The sequence below is a fragment of the Emys orbicularis genome, chromosome 2, assembly GCF_028017835.1.
Source record: "Emys orbicularis isolate rEmyOrb1 chromosome 2, rEmyOrb1.hap1, whole genome shotgun sequence".
In the NCBI taxonomy this organism is placed as follows: domain Eukaryota; kingdom Metazoa; phylum Chordata; order Testudines; family Emydidae; genus Emys; species Emys orbicularis.
In genome coordinates this window covers 299880298-299898026 of record NC_088684.1, presented here as the reverse complement: position 1 = coordinate 299898026, position 17729 = coordinate 299880298, and the positions used below count along the sequence as shown (strand labels likewise).

The 17729-nt window shown below is 59.3% G+C and overlaps 1 protein-coding gene across 1 annotated transcript in view; it reads right to left on the bottom strand.

Moving 5' to 3' along the window:
* Positions 1-17729, bottom strand: part of AGAP3 (ArfGAP with GTPase domain, ankyrin repeat and PH domain 3) — a 213330-nt gene that overhangs the window by 61595 nt on the left and 134006 nt on the right. Inside the window, exons 10-11 of the mRNA XM_065399673.1 lie at positions 13947-14051; positions 6850-7018 (exon numbers count right to left, since the gene is read on the bottom strand). Of these exons, the coding sequence (XP_065255745.1) occupies positions 6850-7018; positions 13947-14051 (274 nt within the window). The remainder of the gene's footprint in view (positions 1-6849; positions 7019-13946; positions 14052-17729) is intronic.

Below are 17729 nucleotides of genomic sequence, written 5' to 3'. Positions count from 1 at the left end.
CAATCTATTTTCCCAAAATCTTGTAGGAAATGGCTGAGCCGTTTGGAGCAGTGACTTGAAATGTGACGGGTAGGTGAGATAGTCGCCCAGGTCTCAGGGAGATGCCTTCAGATGCATCTGTGAAAATTTGCCCAAATTTGAGCAAGTTATCACTGAAAAAAATGTCAGTTTGCACATGCTCAGTAGAGACTTGGGAGTTTGGCAGCTGAAGTCTCTGACTATTCCATCTGATCGCAGTGCGCTCCAGCCCCCGACAGCGCCAACATGTGACCGGCCTGTGCATGCGCCATCCCCCAGAGAGACTGAGCCGTGGCTGAGTAGCACTTCTCCTGCAATTGCTCCTCCAAGCTGCACAAAGCCACTGTGGTGCTGGGCCCAGGAGCAGAACAGGGAGCCTGTCCCCTGTGCACTCAATGTCCCCAGCTCAGGGCGTGCAGAGACGAGCTGATGGAGATGCAGGAGGCTAGGAGCAGAGGTGGGCTGGGAAGGGGGTAGGAGCAAGAAGGAGCCACGGGAGCAGAGAAGGGTGAATGTAGGCAGGAGCAGGGGACGGGGCAGGAGAGGAGCAGAGAAGGGCGGACGTAGGCAGGAGCAGGGCACGGGGCAGGAGAGGAGCAGAGAAGGGCAGACGAAGGCAGGAGCAGGGGACGGGGCAGGAGAGGAGCAGAGAAGGGCGGACGGAGGCAGGAGCAGGGGACGGGGCAGGAGAGGAGCAGAGAAGGGCGGACGTAGGCAGGAGCAGGGCACAGGGCAGGAGAGGAGCAGAGAAGGGCGGACGTAGGCAGGAGCAGGGCACGGGGCAGGAGAGGAGCAGAGAAGGGCGGACGTAGGCAGGAGCAGGGCACGGGGCAGGAGAGGAGCAGAGAAGGGCGGACGTAGGCAGGAGCAGGGCACGGGGCAGGAGAGGAGCAGAGAAGGGCGGACGTAGGCAGGAGCAGGGCACGGGGCAGGAGAGGAGCAGAGAAGGGCGGACGTAGGCAGGAGCAGAGGACGGGGCAGGAAAAGGGCAGAGAAGGGCGGACGTAGGCAGGAGCAGGGCACGGGGCAGGAGAGAAGCAGAGAAGGGCGGACGTAGGCAGGAGCAGGGGACGGGGCAGGAGAGGGCGGACGTAAGCAGGAGCAGGGGATGGGGCAGGAGAGGAGCAGAGAAGGGCGGACATAGGCAGGAGCAGAGGACGGGGCAGGAAAAGGGCAGAGAAGGGCGGACGTAGGCAGGAGCAGGTGACGGAGCAGGAGAGGAGCAGAGAAGGGCGGACGTAGGCAGGAGCAGGTGACGGAGCAGGAGAGGAGCAGAGAAGGGCGGACGTAGGCAGGAGCAGGGGACGGGGCAGGAGAGGAGCAGAGAAGGGCGGACGGAGGCAGGAGCAGGGGACGGGGCAGGAGAGGAGCAGAGAAGGGCGGACGTAGGCAGGAGCAGGGCACAGGGCAGGAGAGGAGCAGAGAAGGGCGGACGTAGGCAGGAGCAGGGCACGGGGCAGGAGAGGAGCAGAGAAGGGCGGACGGAGGCAGGAGCAGGGCACGGGGCAGGAGAGAGAGCAGAGAAGGGCGGACGTAGGCAGGAGCAGGGCACGGGGCAGGAGAGAAGCAGAGAAGGGCGGACGTAGGCAGGAGCAGGGGACGGGGCAGGAGAGGGCGGACGTAAGCAGGAGCAGGGGATGGGGCAGGAGAGGAGCAGAGAAGGGCGGACATAGGCAGGAGCAGAGGACGGGGCAGGAAAAGGGCAGAGAAGGGCGGACGTAGGCAGGAGCAGGTGACGGAGCAGGAGAGGAGCAGAGAAGGGCGGACGTAGGCAGGAGCAGGTGACGGAGCAGGAGAGGAGCAGAGAAGGGCGGACGTAGGCAGGAGCAGGGGACGGGGCAGGAGAGAGAGCAGAGAAGGGCGGACATAGGCAGGAGCAGGGGACGGAGCAGGAGAGAGAGCAGAGAAGGGCGGACGTAGGCAGGAGCAGGGGACGGGGCAGGAAAGGAGCAGAGAAGGGCAGACATAGGCAGGAGCAGGGGACGGGGCAGGAGAGGGCGGACGTAGGCAGGAGCAGGAGAGGAGCAGAGAAGGGCGGACGTAGGCAGGAGCAGGGGACGGGGCAGGAGAGGGCGGACGTAGGCAGGAGCAGAGGACGGGGCAGGAGAGGGCGGACGTAGGCAGGAGCAGAGGACGGGGCAGGAAAAGGGCAGAGAAGGGCGGACGTAGGCAGGAGCAGGGGACGGAGCAGGAAAGGGCGGACGTAGGCAGGAGCAGGGGACGGGGCAGGAGAGGAGCAGAGAAGGGCGGACGTAGGCAGGAGCAGAGGACGGGGCAGGAAAAGGGCAGAGAAGGGCGGACGTAGGCAGGAGCAGGGCACGGGGCAGGAGAGAGAGCAGAGAAGGGCGGACGTAGGCAGGAGCAGGGGACGGGGCAGGAGAGGAGCAGAGAAGGGCGGACGTAGGCAGGAGCAGGGCACGGGGCAGGAGAGGAGCAGAGAAGGGCGGACGTAGGCAGGAGCAGGGCACGGGGCAGGAGAGAAGCAGAGAAGGGCGGACGTAGGCAGGAGCAGAGGACGGGGCAGGAAAAGGGCAGAGAAGGGCGGACGTAGGCAGGAGCAGGGCACGGGGCAGGAGAGGAGCAGGGTGGGGGACAAGTGAAGCTGTGTGGGACCAGGGGTGTAGGAGCAGAAGGGGACAGAGAATTAACTGTTTATAAACACTACAGTTCTCTGCCCTACAGAACCTGGCATTTCACCTATTTTTTCTGTCTCTCAGCTTTCGTTTGGGGTCTGGTAAATAGAAGCCTCGGGCCAAGTGTGAGTCTTCTACTCTTATCAGTTACTCTGTTAGCTTGAGCAGCAGAGGACTGTGTCGTGGATCTAAAGGTCTGAACCCCACTGACCATCCACACAGGGTTAACACACTAACTTATGCACACTGGCTTCACACCTTTAGTTAATGGACCTGCACTCTCCTTAGTCCCCATGTAGACAGCGACTGGGTGCTAGCTATCGTGCTGAAAAGCCCTCCCCTGCTTCAGTAGCTTCCCTGCCACCTAGCCCTGAGCCTCCTCCCATTCCCAGCTCACCAGGCCCCACCCCATCGGAGTCCACCCTAAACACTTGTATTGTTTTGCTTGTTGTAGTCAAAGCTGGTTAAACTCGAGTTCCTCCCCTCCTCCCCCCGGGCACCCCTGCATGCACTATCCTGTCTTTCTGGGGTCCAGCTGGCACTGCCAGGTCTCTGGGTGAGGAACTGGCTCATTCTGGGTCTTGTCAGCACTGAACTAATAATGCCTTTCCCCAGCGAACTTGACATTAAAGAATGTGACGAGCTACCAGAGGCTGCACATCCTGGGAACGCCGGCAGCTCGAGCCGATTGGGTATTTTTTGACAAAATGGTTTTTCATTGAAAAGTAACAATTTATGAAAACCAAAAGTTTTTCTGGAAATGTATTGGTTCCAAAGAAACTTTTGTCAGGAAGGTTGTTTGGTCCAGGATGGACTTTGTGATCGAAACGAGAAAGAGAGAGAGACCCCAGACTAGCCAGTAGGATTGAGAATTGTTCTCTCTCTCTGGCCCAATGAATATGTAATTACTGATACAAAATGGAAGAGCTCCAGCAGGAGGCTTTGAGAGGGAGAGACAGCCCTGTGCTCATTGTCAGGGATTGCTAAGTGCTGACGAGCCCCAGAATGAGCTAATTCCTCACCCGGAGGCCTGGCACTCACCTGGGAGATGGGAGACCCAGGGTCACGGCCCAAATCGTCCTGATTCAGAGACGGGAAATGTTCCAAAGCCAGGACTTGTCTCCCACATCGCCGGTGAGTGACCTCGCTGCTGGGCAGTCTGAGGTGCATCTCTATCCCCTGTTTTTGAAAGGTCTCTGGTTCATTCCGATGCAGAATCACCAGGACTTTCAAAACCTCACAGGTTTTTTGCAACACAGAATTCTTGTTTCCAGCCAGTCCTACTCACCTGCCATTACGCCCCCTTCCGGCCAGGCAGCTGACCCTCCTCCCAGGGCGGCTCTGCCCATCCTCAGAGCAGGGCTGCCTCCCCACCCCCCTCCTTCCTCCACCTGCAGGCAGGCGCCTTTAAAGCGGTCGTGTTACCAGTCATGAAGGGGGGGCCTCAACTCCCCTCACCTGTGGCCCGACAGTTCCGCGAGCTGAGCTCCGCAGGGCAGTGGACTCCCTCTCTGGAGACGCACAGGCAGTGAGAGCCCCCGCAGAGCCCAGCCCCAGCGCTGAGCAGCACCGCCAGGCTGGCTGGGCGGCTGCTCATGGCACTGTCATTTCGGAGACTGAGATGATTGAAGGCTCCCTTGGCTGGCAGTGAAGGGGGAACGAGGCGACAAGGACACAGCTGGAGCAGATCTGAGAGGTAGCTGTGGACGGTGGAGAGCTCAGAACTTGCTCAAATTCCCTGTGGTCTGACGGCTCCCAGGCTCCCCTAGAGGGCATGGTCTGGGGTATGTCTGAGCAAAACAGGTCAGCTAGTTTTCAGTTTCAAACCAAAAGTGAAAAAAAAGAAACCCCTTTTCTAACCTGCTCCAATCCCAGGGGTAGGGATTTGCTTGCTAGGCCAGTTTGCCCTGTAAAGTATCACTGTCTGTGATGAATGCACAGACTGGAAATGCAAACTGGGCGAGTTAACATGGGACAGCAACCCTCACTTTGGGAAATTCCTGACTCGATTGCTCACCCTTAATGCTTCATTAACACTGGTTATCTGCATTTAATTAGATACTAAAAACTGTTAATAGACCTTACCCTTGGCCTCAGCAATGGGCTTGTTCCTGGTTGGATTCTCTGCTCTCTGTATCATTTCATACAAAACCCCCCAAACAAAACGATCTCAAAAGAACATTAGGGTTGCAAAGTCGAGCACTCAGAGGATAGGAATGCACAGGCTGCCCTGTCAAGCTCCAGCTTTGGGGGCCAACGAGCATGCTCAGTGTGGAAGGAATGTTCAAGAGATTTTATCAGCAAGCTTCTAACAAGCTCTACTGAGCATGTGCAAATGCAGTTTGCAGGGGTTTATGCTGCCAAATCTGAACACATTTTCATGGGGATTACAAAAGACACCTCTCTAACCCCAGGACTATTCCCTGGCTAAATTTCAAGTTCCTGTTCTACGCCCTCAAGGTGCTGAAGCTCTTCAGCTGGAAAAAACTCTTCAGCGTTGGCAAAGCTAATGGTGAATCATTTTTGCTTAAATGTTTAAAAATTCAGCCTCAGGCAGAAGCCCAACATGGAATATTTCAGCCCAAAGGGTTAAAGTTTGGCAATGTTATATGCAGCTGAAAATAGGGGCTTATAATGGAAAATGTTATTCCACCTTAACTAGAGGCATCTCTACCAGTTCTGACTATAAATTGTCCTCTTTGTAACCTTTTTGACAGTCTATGTTCAGGTTTTTCCCCCCAAAAGATACTGAGGTAAAGTCACCCATGAGTCAGTGTCCTGCAGTTTCGAAGGATTTATTGTTCTTTCCCCATTCCATCTGAGGAGTGGAGGTGGCCTGGAGCAGACGTGTCTGACATTTCTCCGTTACCCTTAGCCCTTCCCAATGGTTTCTCCCACAACCCCTTCCTGCCACTCTGCCCCCAGCGCCCAGGCTCCCCCACCCCCGGCCTGACGGGCAAGACCACCACCATGTCCTCCTTCACCTGTCATAACATCCCCGAGAAACCAGCCCATGAAGCTGGCTGGGCGCAGGAGCCACGGGGGGTATTACTGGATATAAAAGCTGTCCCTATTGTCCCTTGGGGATTTTGCCTGGGGCCGTCCCCAGAGTACCTGAGTACCCCGATGTAGAGTGGGAGGGAGATTTTCCGCTTCTCTTCTTAGCTCTTGGTCAGGGACTGTGTCTCCTGTGCATGTGAATGGCACGTGGGCAGTGCTCAGCCCATCAGGCCCCAGCAAAGCCCTAGGTCAGAATCTCCTCTCAGCGACACCCAAGTTCTCGTGGCTCCGTCTCCCAGGCTCCTGGCAAGTCTGGACAGAGGGTTCAGCATGTCGGAGTCAATCAGCCTTAATCTGTTTGAGAACTTCCCTCCAGTTCTGACTGAGAGTACCTGCTGGAGTCATGAAGTTCAGCAAGACCAGTGGCTCTCAATTTTTTTACTGGTGACCCCTTTCACACAGCAAGCCTCTGAGTGCGACCCCCCCCTTATAAATTAAAAACACTTGTGTATATATTTAACCCATTATAAATGCTGGAGGCAAAGCGGGATTTGGGGTGGAGATTGACAGCTCGCGACCCCCATGTAATAACCTTGCGACCCCCTGAGGGGTCCCGACCCCCAGTTTGAGAACCCCTGAGCTAGACCCTAGGAAACTTCTCATTCCTCTCACCCCGAACGTCTCTTAAAGGGACACCAATCAATGAAAATCCACTTGTCTGAAAATCTGGGACTTGCTCTTGCCCCGTAACTCTCCAATCACTGCCACTGAGACGGACTATGGAAAAGCTTTCACACGCTTTACAGTCTCTTTCCTTTATGCATCTGCCAGCACTTTGTGCAGCCGGATAGTTCCCTGTCTGCCTGGCAGATCAGTCAGTCACCGGGGCTCCCATGGCAACAGAGGGGAAACGTTTTCTAAAACAGGAAAATGTAACTGTAAAGCCACACAAATGTCAGGGGCCTGAGAGGCAAGTGTTTCAGCCCCGTCCCATCTCCAGGAGGGAAGCCAGATGGCCCTGCCCAAACAGAGCGCTCATCTCGGCCCCGTGCAGACACAGGGTCGCTGTGTAAAAGACACTGGTGAAAAAAGTGGGAGGAGCAGGAGACACCAGAACCACTCATGCATTGTCTACTTGCGACTTAGCTAAGAGCCCTGTAGCCGCTCAGCCTGGGCGAGACCCTCCTCCTCTCCTTACCTGGGCCTCCTGGGAACTGCATGCTGCTCCGCTCCTTGGCAAGCCCGTTGGTTTTGGGGCTGGCGCTGGGGGCTGTCGCCGTCGTCGCCCTGGGGAGCCGCTTGCCCGGCACCTTCACTGTTGTTCTCAGCAGATCTATTTCCTTGCCATGGACGTTCTGCATGTAATCCTACAGCAGAGAGACAGCAGGTTCAGGCTCAGTGCAAGCCTCTCTACCTCCCTCCACTCACACGCTCTGCCAGGCGGTCATTGCCCCAGACAGCCGCAAGGCGGCCAGCAAGCGACATGGAGGTGTTTCAGAGCTCCGGATTCACTTCCCCATTACAGCTCAAACACCCCCAGGCTCCTCTTGTGCTTCCCTGCACTACCAGTGCAGCTGGCCTCGAGGTGAGAGGCTCCTGTCCCGTTCCCAGGGCCAGCCATTGCCTGACATGAATAATGCCATCCCTGAGCCAGCCAGCCCCCTCCCAACCTGGGGCCGGATTAGAACTCAGTGCCCACAGCCCAGGCCCCTTCGTCAGAGCACAGGTAGCGATGCTGAGCTGCGGGAACACGGGCAGTCCCATTCCTTCCTTCCTGTAGCCTGTGGAACACAGAGCCGGAAAATCTCTCCCAGATCCCAGCTCCTGGGATCCAAACACAGGGAGTTCCCTGTGGTACATTCGCCAGCACGACTTTCTGGGCTTCCACCTCTTCTCTTGGGAAACCATGACAGCAACTGGCACATCTCACCCACAGACTGCAAGTATGAGCCACCCGGAGAGACACACTTCGCTCTTTCAGCCTCTCCCCATAACTCAGTCCCCCAAGCAAGTCCCTCCAATCTGGGACTGATGTACCCAGAAATACGTGCACAAGTCCACGTGTGATCCCCTCACAGAAAGGGGCCGTCCCTCGGGCTGAGAGCAAGGTCCCAGGAGTGTAGGGGGGAGGGGGGAGAAGGCTACAGGGAGGGGCTGTCCCCTCCCTGCTCTGGGACCCAAGGCAGCTCTGCACAGCATCCCCTCCCTGGGGGCTTGCTCTGTACGTGGCAGATGAGGGACAGCAGCCGGCCAGGACGAAGCGGCAGCTGCAGTTCTCTGTTCTGCAGGAAAGCTTGGGTTTGCTCCAGTTCACAAGGAGGTCACCAAAAAGATTAAGTCAGAGTTGGTCCCTGTGTAAATCCTCTGCTTCTAAACTCAGGAAGGTAGAGCAACGAACAGGCCCAACCTAGGAGCCACGGCTCCTCTGACTGCCCCCTGGCTTAAAGCGGCGGGTGGAGGAGCATTGTATGGGTCACACTTCCATAGCCTCCAGGTCATGATGTGCAAGGACTACCGCTGCTGGACTGGCTCAGCCAGCCTGCACTGACCTCCCTCGCTCTGACAGGGGCCTAGCTCCCAGCCCAGCAGAGAAGGGCCACCGCACACCCTTCCCAGGCACTGGACTCCTAGGGGGCCTTGACTCGACCCGAGCAGAGCGCCCAAGCCAACAGACACCCTTGGGTGTCCCAAGCATTCCCCAGCTGTACAGCCTCATTACCAGCTCCTCCAAGCAGCGCCGGGGCTGAGTGGGAGAGAGGAGAAGCCCCTGGGCAGGGAATCTCAGAGGGGCTGAAGGATTTTCCCTAGCTCAGCACAAACGCTGTGCTAGCCGGCTGCCTGCCGGAGAGAGCGGTCACCAGCACGCTGCTTTTATTACATGCTATAAAAGAGCAATTTCTTCCCCAAGCCTCCTCACTAATTACCCAGCCAGTTCTCTCATTTCATTTTATTACTGGAATTAACAACGAGTTCAAAGCGTGGAAAGCTATTAAGATGTGTGATTAAGCCACATTCAATTAGTTTCTACAAACAATTTAATTGATGTTGCAGATAGAATTAACAGAAGGTGATTGTGTGAATGGCTCCACTGGCTGCAAAATGGGAGATGCTTTCTCTCTGGCGCTGCTTCGCGCAGCCTGGCCGGGCCGAGCCGTGTGCTTTCCCCAGGAGCAGAGACACTTGCTCTCCAAGGCTTTGGGAAAGTGACTTGAAACTGCCTTGGCCTTTCCATGAAATTTGCTCTTTTCCTCGCATGGAACAAACTCAGACACCAAAGAAGGGAAAAGAGGCCAAGGGAATGTGGAAAGCTGCGCCAGAGACCTGCAGCCCTGGGACCCGGCCTGCAGAGCCCTCCTGTCTGCAGCATCAGCTGCTGCTCTCAGCTCCAGCTCAGGACACCCCATCTGCACAATGCCCAAAGCTGTTGAAAACTCAGAGTCAATGAACACAGATTCCAGGGAAAGCAACAGAGTTGACACCAGCTGTGGGCTGCAAGACAAGGCTCTGCTTGAGCTCCAGGGTGATAGCAGCAGGTCCAGGCTACCAAGGACCAGTACAACCAAGGGGGTAAAGGACACTTAACTCCAGCGTTGAACAAGGTCTTATGGGGGCATCATTGCAAGAACTACAAGTCTAATTCCTGGAGACAGTGAGGAGTCTAGGGAAAGGGGGGGGGGGGAGGGCTTTTCCCATTGCTGGGGCTGGAGGTGCCAAGAGCTGAACTTGCTGATCAAAGAATCCCAATGAAACCAAATCATAGAATATCAGGGTTGGAAGGGACCGCAGGAGGTATCTAGTCCAACCCCCTGCTCAAAGCAGGACCAACCCCAACTAAATCAACACCAACTAAATAACTCAGGGGAGTCCAGAGAGAGGAAGCCCTGAAGGAAACACAAATGCAACTCAACTGGGGCAGTGCAGCTAATACACCTGGGGCAGCTGCCCTGACCGCAGGGGAGCTGGGGCCAGAGTGGGGGGGGGGGGGCAGCAGTGGGACATGGCAGGAAAAAGTCCCTGGGATCACGGGGGCCGCGCACAGAGGCCTCTGCGCTGTAGGAAGACCCCACCTGGAGAACGATGATAGTTCTCAGCTGCCTCCTCGGCACACCTGGATTCTGCAGCTGAGCCTCACTCCAGCCAGGCTGGAGGGGCTGCGGGCGGGTACAGCGCATTTCCCAATGAAGCGAAGGGAGATGAGGGTTACATGCCCTGACCTTTCATAGAATCAGAGAATCTCAGGGTTGGAAGGGACCTCAGGAGGTATCTAGTCCAACCCCCTGCTCAAAGCAGGACCAATTCCCAACTAAATCATCCCAGCCAGAGCTTTGTCAAGCTGGGCCTTAAAAACCTCCAAGGATGGAGATTCCACCACCTCCCTAGGTAACCCATTCCAGTGCTTCACCACCCTCCTAGTGAAAAAGTTTTTCCTAACATCCAACCTAGACCTCCCCCACTGCAACTTGAGACCATTGCTTCTTGTTCTGTCATCTGGTACCACTGAGAACAGCCGAGCTCCATCCGCTTTGGAACCCCCCTTCAGGTAGTTGAAAGCAGCTATCAAATCCCCCCTCACTCTTCTCTTCTGCAGACTAAACAATCCCAGTTCCCTCAGCCTCTCCTCATAAGTGATGTGCCCCAGCCCCCTGATCAATTTTGTTGCCCTCTGCTGGACTCTCCCCAATTTGTCCACATCCTTTCTGTAGTGGGGACCCAAAAGTGGACCAATACTCCAGATGTGGCCTCACCAGTGTCAGATAGAGGGGAATAATCACTTCCCTCAATCTGCTGGCAATGCTCCTACTAATGCAGCCCAATATGCCGTTAGCCTTCTTGGCAACTGCTGACTCATATCCAGCTTCTGTATCTCATATCACTCATATCCACTGTAATCCCCAGGGTCCTTTTCTGCAGAACTGCTGCTTAGCCAGTCGGTCCCCAGCCTGTAGCGGTGCGTGGGATTCTTCTGTCCTAAGTGCAGGACTCTGCACTTGTCCTTGTTGAACCTCATCAGATGTCTTTTGGCCCAATCCTCCAATTTGACTAGGTCACTCTGGACCCTATCCCTACCCTCCAGTGTATCCACCTCTCCCTCCAGCTTAGTGTCATCTGCGAACTTGCTGAAGGTGCAATTAATCCCATCATCCAGATCATTAATGAAGATGTTAAACAAAACTGGCCCCAGGACCGACCCTTGGGGAACTCTCGTTGAGCCCGACAATCTAGCCAGCTTTCTATCCCCCTTATAGTCCATTCATCCAATCCATACTTCTTTAACTTGCCGGCAAGAATACTGTAGGAGACCGTATCAAAAACTTTGCTAAAGTCAAGATATATCACATCCACCTCTTTCCCCACATCCACAGAGCCAGTTATCTCATCATAGAAGGCAATCAGGTTGCTCAGGCATGACTTGCCCTTGGTGAATCCATGTTGACTGTTCCTGATCACCTTCCTCTCCTCCAAGTGCTTCAAAATGGATTCCTGGAGGACCTGCTCCATGATTTTTCCAGGGACTGAGGTGAGGCTGACTGGCCTGTAGTTCCCCGGATCCTCCTTCTTCCCTTTTTTAAAGATGGGCACTACATTAGCCTTTTTCCAATCGTCCGGGACCTCCCCCGATTGCCATGAGTTTTCAAAGATAATGGCCAATGGCTCTGCAATCACATCAGCCGATTCCCTCAGCACCCTCGGATGCATTAGATCTGGACACATGGACTTGTGTATGTCCAGCTTTTCTAAATAGTCCTTAAGCTGTTCTTTCACCACTGAGGGCTGCTCACCTCCTCCCCATACTGTGCTGCCCAGTGCAGCATTCTGGGAGCTGATCGTGTCTGTGAAGCATTGAGTACATTAGCTTTTTCCTCATCATCTGTCACTAAGTTGCCTCCCCCATTCAGTAAGGGTCCCACACTTTCCCTGACCTTTTTCTTGTTGCTAACACCTGTAGAAACCCTTCTTGTTACTCTTAATATCCCTTGCTAGCTGCAACTCCAATTGTGTTTTGGCCTTCCTGATTACACCCCTGCATGCTCGAGCAATATTTTTATACTCCTCCCTGGTCATCTGACCAAGTTTCCACTTCTTGTAAGGTTCCTTTCTGAGTTTAAGTTCACCAAAGATTTCACTGTTAAGCCAAGCTGGTCGCCTGCCATAGTTGCTATTTTTTCTGCACATCGGGATGGTTTGTTCCTGTGCCCTCAATAAGGTTTCTTTAAAATACAGCCAGCTCTCCTGTACTCCTTCCACACTCATATTAGCCTCCCAGGGGATCCTGCCCATCAGTTCCCTGAGGGAATCAAAGTTACTTTTCTCAAGTCCAGGGTCTCTTATTTTGCTACTCTCCTTTCTTTGTGTGCCTGCTGGACCCATGCTGCTGCTGCGGCAATCCTTCCTTTGGAATATGGCCCTTGCTAGTCAGCCAGGCTGTTCTAGTGTCACATGCTCGCCTCAGGGCACCCCTCGAGGACCCACGGGAACGCCCGCTGGCACTCTCCTCGGAAGTGGCTACGTGTTCCCTGCACGGCAGTGGCTCCTGCTGCGCTCCAGAGGGCAATGCACAAGTGGTGAGGACAGCCTGTGACCCCCATGCAGGGCTCCCTTCCCCTCCCTGTGTCGTGGGCTCCAGCAGGCCCCTGGCCCCAGAGCAGAGTTTCCGGAGCAGGCGTCAGGCCAGCCGCAAGGGGCACTCGGCCATTCAGGCCTGCTCACAGCCACCAACACTTGAGTCTGCCAGCCTTCCGGAAGCAACACAGCGTGGAGGTGCCCAGTGGGGCTCTTGGCCCCTGGGGAAGATGGTGTCTGGGTGGGGAGGAGACAGACGCCCTTTGCCCTGCAGGGAGTTAGTTGGGGGGGGGACAGAGAGGGCTACCAGCATGTGCATGCCAGGCAGGCCTTATTACTCCTCATTTTACTTCCCTGCTCAGCGCGTCGGTGGAAAGGCACGTAGAGGCAATGCCTTCGGCATGTACTTCCCTGGGTGTCCAGCAGCACTGGGCGAAGGGCCCAGGGTGCCGGCGCTGGGCAGTAACCGTAATGTCACACGATGACGGCGAGGGACATCCCAAGATATTCCTCCACCCTCAGCAGTGGGAGCTGACCGAGGTAACAAGGGCCGGCTCTGACCCTAGCGTAAAGGTGGGGCACACGCACGCACACACGGGGCACACGCACGCACACACGGGGCACACGCACGCACGCCCTCTCTCTAGCCAAGGGCAGCTCCCCTGCAGTCTCCAGGGTCCAAGGCTATGGAAGAGAGAATGCAGGAGGGAGTCGGAGGAGTGGAGACCGGGGCAGAGCACCCGGGGGTCGGAAGAGGAGTCGGATGGCACAGCAGAGCTAGGTTTTACAGTCCCATGGCTTAAGGCAATGGGATGAGAGGTGGTGCTCCGAGGTGAGCTGCTGCAGGAGAGGGCACAGAGAGCCGGATGGGGGCACACGGGGTTCCAGGAGCTGAGGGATGAAGCTCTGGGCATTAGAACACTTGGGGTCCGAGGGATTCAGGGCTCTAAGCATGGAGCAGCTCACCCCTCGAGCCCCGGGGCACGACGGCACCCCTTTGGCTAGCTCAGGGCCCACTGCGCACTGGCTGCCCTGTGCCCCCCATGAAATGATCCCTGCTGTCCAGAGGGCGCCGCGGTCTGCAGGGCCACAGGTGTGTTTGTGGCCACGGTTCACTGTCTTAGCAGCAAACTGTGCTCAAGAGGGAACGGGAGAGAAGCCATTAGCCCCGCAGCAGGGAGGCGACAGAGATGGATGGAAGAGGCAGCTGTGAGCCAGCCGCGAAGAGACTGTAGATGCATCGAGTGACAGCTCAGCTCGGCAGGCTCTGCATGGCACCTCCTCTCTGTTACCCAAAACCTAACAGCCAGGAACACGTTCCACACCCAGACAGGGCCATCGGCCCTGACTGCAAGGAGCTTTTACCTTCTCCCTCCTGCCAGGGGCCCTGCCTGACTGGGGACTGGCCAGGGAAGCAGGAAAAGAAAGGGGCATGTTACTTAGCATGCTTGTCCCTGCTGACCCCTCCCCTCAGCCAGACGAACTCTGGAGGGGGGCGAGAGGTGCTGTCCTGGCCAGCGGGGACCAGAGTGCCTGCCTGGGTTCCCATTACGGGGAGAGGCTGGAGTCCTGGGGCTACCCAGGATGCAGAGCCCCCCCCCACTAACCTGGTGCTTTGGGGGGGGGGTCACGACACCCCCCGAAGGACCTGCTGGAGCAACAGAGCAGAGACCACCTCTGTGCCTCCCCCCGGCCACCCCCCAGTTCTGCAGGACCTGCCCGGGGGTCACTCACGTGCAGGCTGGGGTGGTAGGTGAGGACTCCGTTATCGCACAGCGTCACATACTTCTTCTTCCACTCCTTGTTGAGGGACTTGCCGCTGCGCTTCAGGAGAATGCCCTGCGGGAGAGGAGTCGAGAACCTCAGATCCTGCTCTGGCCTGGCGCTGCCCCCCCACCCCTACCGCCCCGGGACTGCCCCTCGTGGGACCCGTCCCTGGCACCGCCCCACCCTGCCCCCCCATCCGTACCACCCTGGGACTGCCCCTCGTGGGACCCGTCCCTGGCGCTGCCCCCCCCCCAGCCCCACTGCCCTGGGACTGCCCCTCGTGGGACTTGTCCCTGGCATCATCCCCACCCGCTCCCCCCACCCCTACCGCCCCAGGACTGCCCCTCATGGGACCCGTCCCTGGCACCACCCCACCCCTACTGCCCCGGGAGTGCCCCTCGTGGGACACCATCCCTGGCACCGCATCACACCCTGCCGCCCCGGGAGTACCCCTCGTGGGACCCATTCGTGGGACCCATCCCTGGCACCGCCCCCCACTTTCCCCCCCACCCCTACCGCCCTGGGACTGCACCTCGTGGGACCCGTTCCTGGCACTGCCCCACCCCTGTTGTCCTGGGAGCACCCCTCGTGGGACCCGTTCCTGGCACCGCCCCCCCCCCCCCCGCCACCCCGGGACTTCCCCTTGTGGGACCCGTCCCTGGCACCGCCCCCCCCCGCCGCCACCACCCCTGCTGCCCCGGGAGCACCCCTCGTCGGACACCATCCCTGGCACTGCCCCACCCCTGCTGCCCCAGGAGCACCCCTCGTGGGACCCGTCCCTGGCACCGCCCCGGGACTGCCCCTCGTGGGACCCGTCCCTGAGTGAGGCAGGGGAATCTGGACTCCACAGAGCGAAGTCTGGAACGGGCTTTCCAAGTTTCCCTGGGCCATTTGCGAGAGAGGCACCCCCAACCCACCACGAGAAGAGGGGTGTCCCCCCGATGCCCCTCCCCCAACCCACCACAGGGAGAGGGGTGTCCCCCCTGATGTCCCTCCTCCAGCCCTCGGAGCCACAGGCTGCAGGGTGGGGGTGAAGAACAGGGGACTGGTGTGGGACTCCTAGGCCTGCCCTCCTGCCCTTAGGGCCCAGAAATCGGCTGCTCTCACTGCCACAGAGGTCTGGCTCTGTGGGCACGGTAGCAAGCGGGGACGGGGGGCACAAGCCAGCAGCAGCGACTGGCTCAGCCACTCCCCCCTGCCCGTCCCCACTGCCCTGTTAGAGGGGAGGGTGAGGGGCAGTGACTCTGGGGAGGTCTGGGCCCAGCTCAGCAGAGGCGAGACGTCCCCACCCGTAAGTTCGCTAGTGAGTGAGTGAGTTAGTTAGCGAATTAGGGCTCCCAAAGTGACAGAGGTGCCAGGAGCGAGGACCTGCTGGGCCCGCTCAGAGGGTGGCTGCTGCTCCCTGGCAAGATTCGCCCTCGCGCCCAGCGCCCCCCCGCCCCGGGCCTGCCACGGCCTGAACTGGAGCCAGGCGCAGACTCTCAACCAAACGGTCAGGTCGGAGAGAGACGCCCTCCAGCGTCCACTCGCCACTCGCCCAGCCGGCGCGGCCCAGCCCCCCCCGACCCCGGCTGGCGCGGCCTCCCCCCCCCCCACCTACCCCAACCGGCGCGGCCTCCCCCCCCCCACCTACCCCAACCAGCTCGGCCCACCCTCCCCTACACACACCTATCCCGGCCGGCGCGGCCCAGCCCCCCCGACCCCGGCTGGCGCGGCCTCCCCCCCACACCTACCCCAACCAGCTCGGCCCACCCTCCCCTACACACACCTATCCCGGCCGGCGCGGCCCACCCCGGCTGGCGCGGCCCACGCCCCCCTCCCCACACCTACCCCAACCAGCTCGGCCCACCCTCCCCTACACACACCTATCCCGGCCAGCGCGGCCCACGCCTCCCCCCCCCCACACACACACACACCTACACCTACCTACCCCGACCGGCTCGGCCCACCCTCCCCCACACATCCCAGCCGGCGCAGCCCACCCTCCCCCCACCCCGGCTGGCGCAGCCCACCCCCCCCCCCACACACACACCTATCCCGGCCGGCGCGGCCCACGCCTCCCCCCCCCCCCACACACACACCTACACCTACCTACCCCGACCGGCTCGGCCCACCCTCCCCCACACATCCCAGCCGGCGCAGCCCACCCTCCCCCCACCCCGGCTGGCGCAGCCCACCCACCCCCCCCACACACACCTATCCCGGCCGGCGCGGCCCACGCCCCCCCCCCCACACACACACCTACCCCGGCCGGCACCGCCCACCCACCCCCAACACCTACCCCAGCCGCGCCGCCCACGCCCCCCCCAAATGCCTCCCCTGCCCACGGCGACCCCCCAAACCCTCCTCTGCCCACGGCAACACCCCAAACCCTCCTCTGCCCAGTGCCACCCACAGCCCCCCCAAACAGCTCCCCCGCCCACGGCAACACCCCAAACCCTCCTCCACCAGCGCCGCCCACAGCCCCCCCCCAAACACCTCCCCCACCCACGGCAACATCCCAAACCCTCCTCAGACCAGTGCCGCCCACAGCCCCCCCCAAACCCCACACCCACCCACGGCGACCCCCCAAAACGCCTCACCCGCCCGGCACCACCCACAGCCCCCCCCCAACGCCTCCCCTTCCCAGCGCTGCCCACAGGCCCCCCAAACGCCTCCCCTGGACAACGCTGCCCACAGCCCCCCCACAAACACCTCCCCACAGAAGCACAACCTCCACCCCCAGGAACACAACACACTCTCCTGCAGCTCTCCACACACCCCTCAGGCCTTCTCACGCCCGCACCCCACCCGTGCTACCCAGCAGCTCCTGAATCGGGAGGCACGCCCCCCAGGGGTGCGAGGTCGGGGGGGCAGAAGGGCAGGCGACCAGCAGTGCCAAGCAGCCTGCAGCACACAGCAAAAACACACAATGAGCTCCCAGGGCTGCCTCCCCCCTGCCACCAGCTGGGCCCAGGAGGCTGGCAGAGGGCATGGGGCAGAAGCCAGGTAGCAGGGCGCAGCCTACGGCTCCTCCTGAGCTGGTCTGGCTTCATGTCTCATCCCCACGGAGCAGTTGCTCAGCCCGGCTCCGTCTGGATCAGGCAGCGAGGCCCTGGGCGCTGACACTTTTCCCCTGGCTGTGGCTGCCTGAAGGGGTGTCCAGCCCGCCCCAGGCCCGAGGGCTCCGTTCGGCCCATCAATGCAGGGGCTGCACCCAGCGGAAAGCCGGCGGCACTCTGGCCTAGCCGGCTGCTGAAGCCCAGCGGGGAGAGGAGCTGAGCCGGGTTTATAAAGCCAGGACACTGGCAGCAGAAGGCGGCTGCAGTCACTCCGTCGGAGCAGGGAGGTACATTAGGGGCTAGCAAGGGTGTCCACAGTTACCCCCTGAGAGGAGGGAGTTGGGAGGCTGGTGAACCCAGAGCAGGGGAAGCCAGGAAGGTAGGAGAAGGCTCAGGGGGAAAGCAGCACGGCAGAACAGTGCAGGCTGTGGCTGCTGATCGGAGGGACCTTGAGCTGGACCCCGGAGTAGAGGGCGGGCCTGGGTCCCCTACCAGCCACTGGGGATGTGGCACAGGCCAGGCAGAGGACAGTGGACTGCCTGGGGTGGTTACATCCCCCCTTCCCCTCCGGAAGGGGACACCACGTAGCGACCTGGCTGGAGGGCTGGGTGATGAAGAGGAGGCTGCAGTTCCTGGAGTGAGAGGGGCTGCAGGGCGAGACCGCCAGAGGAGGGCGCAATGCCTGGGATGGCCAGGAGGAGGCGCCATG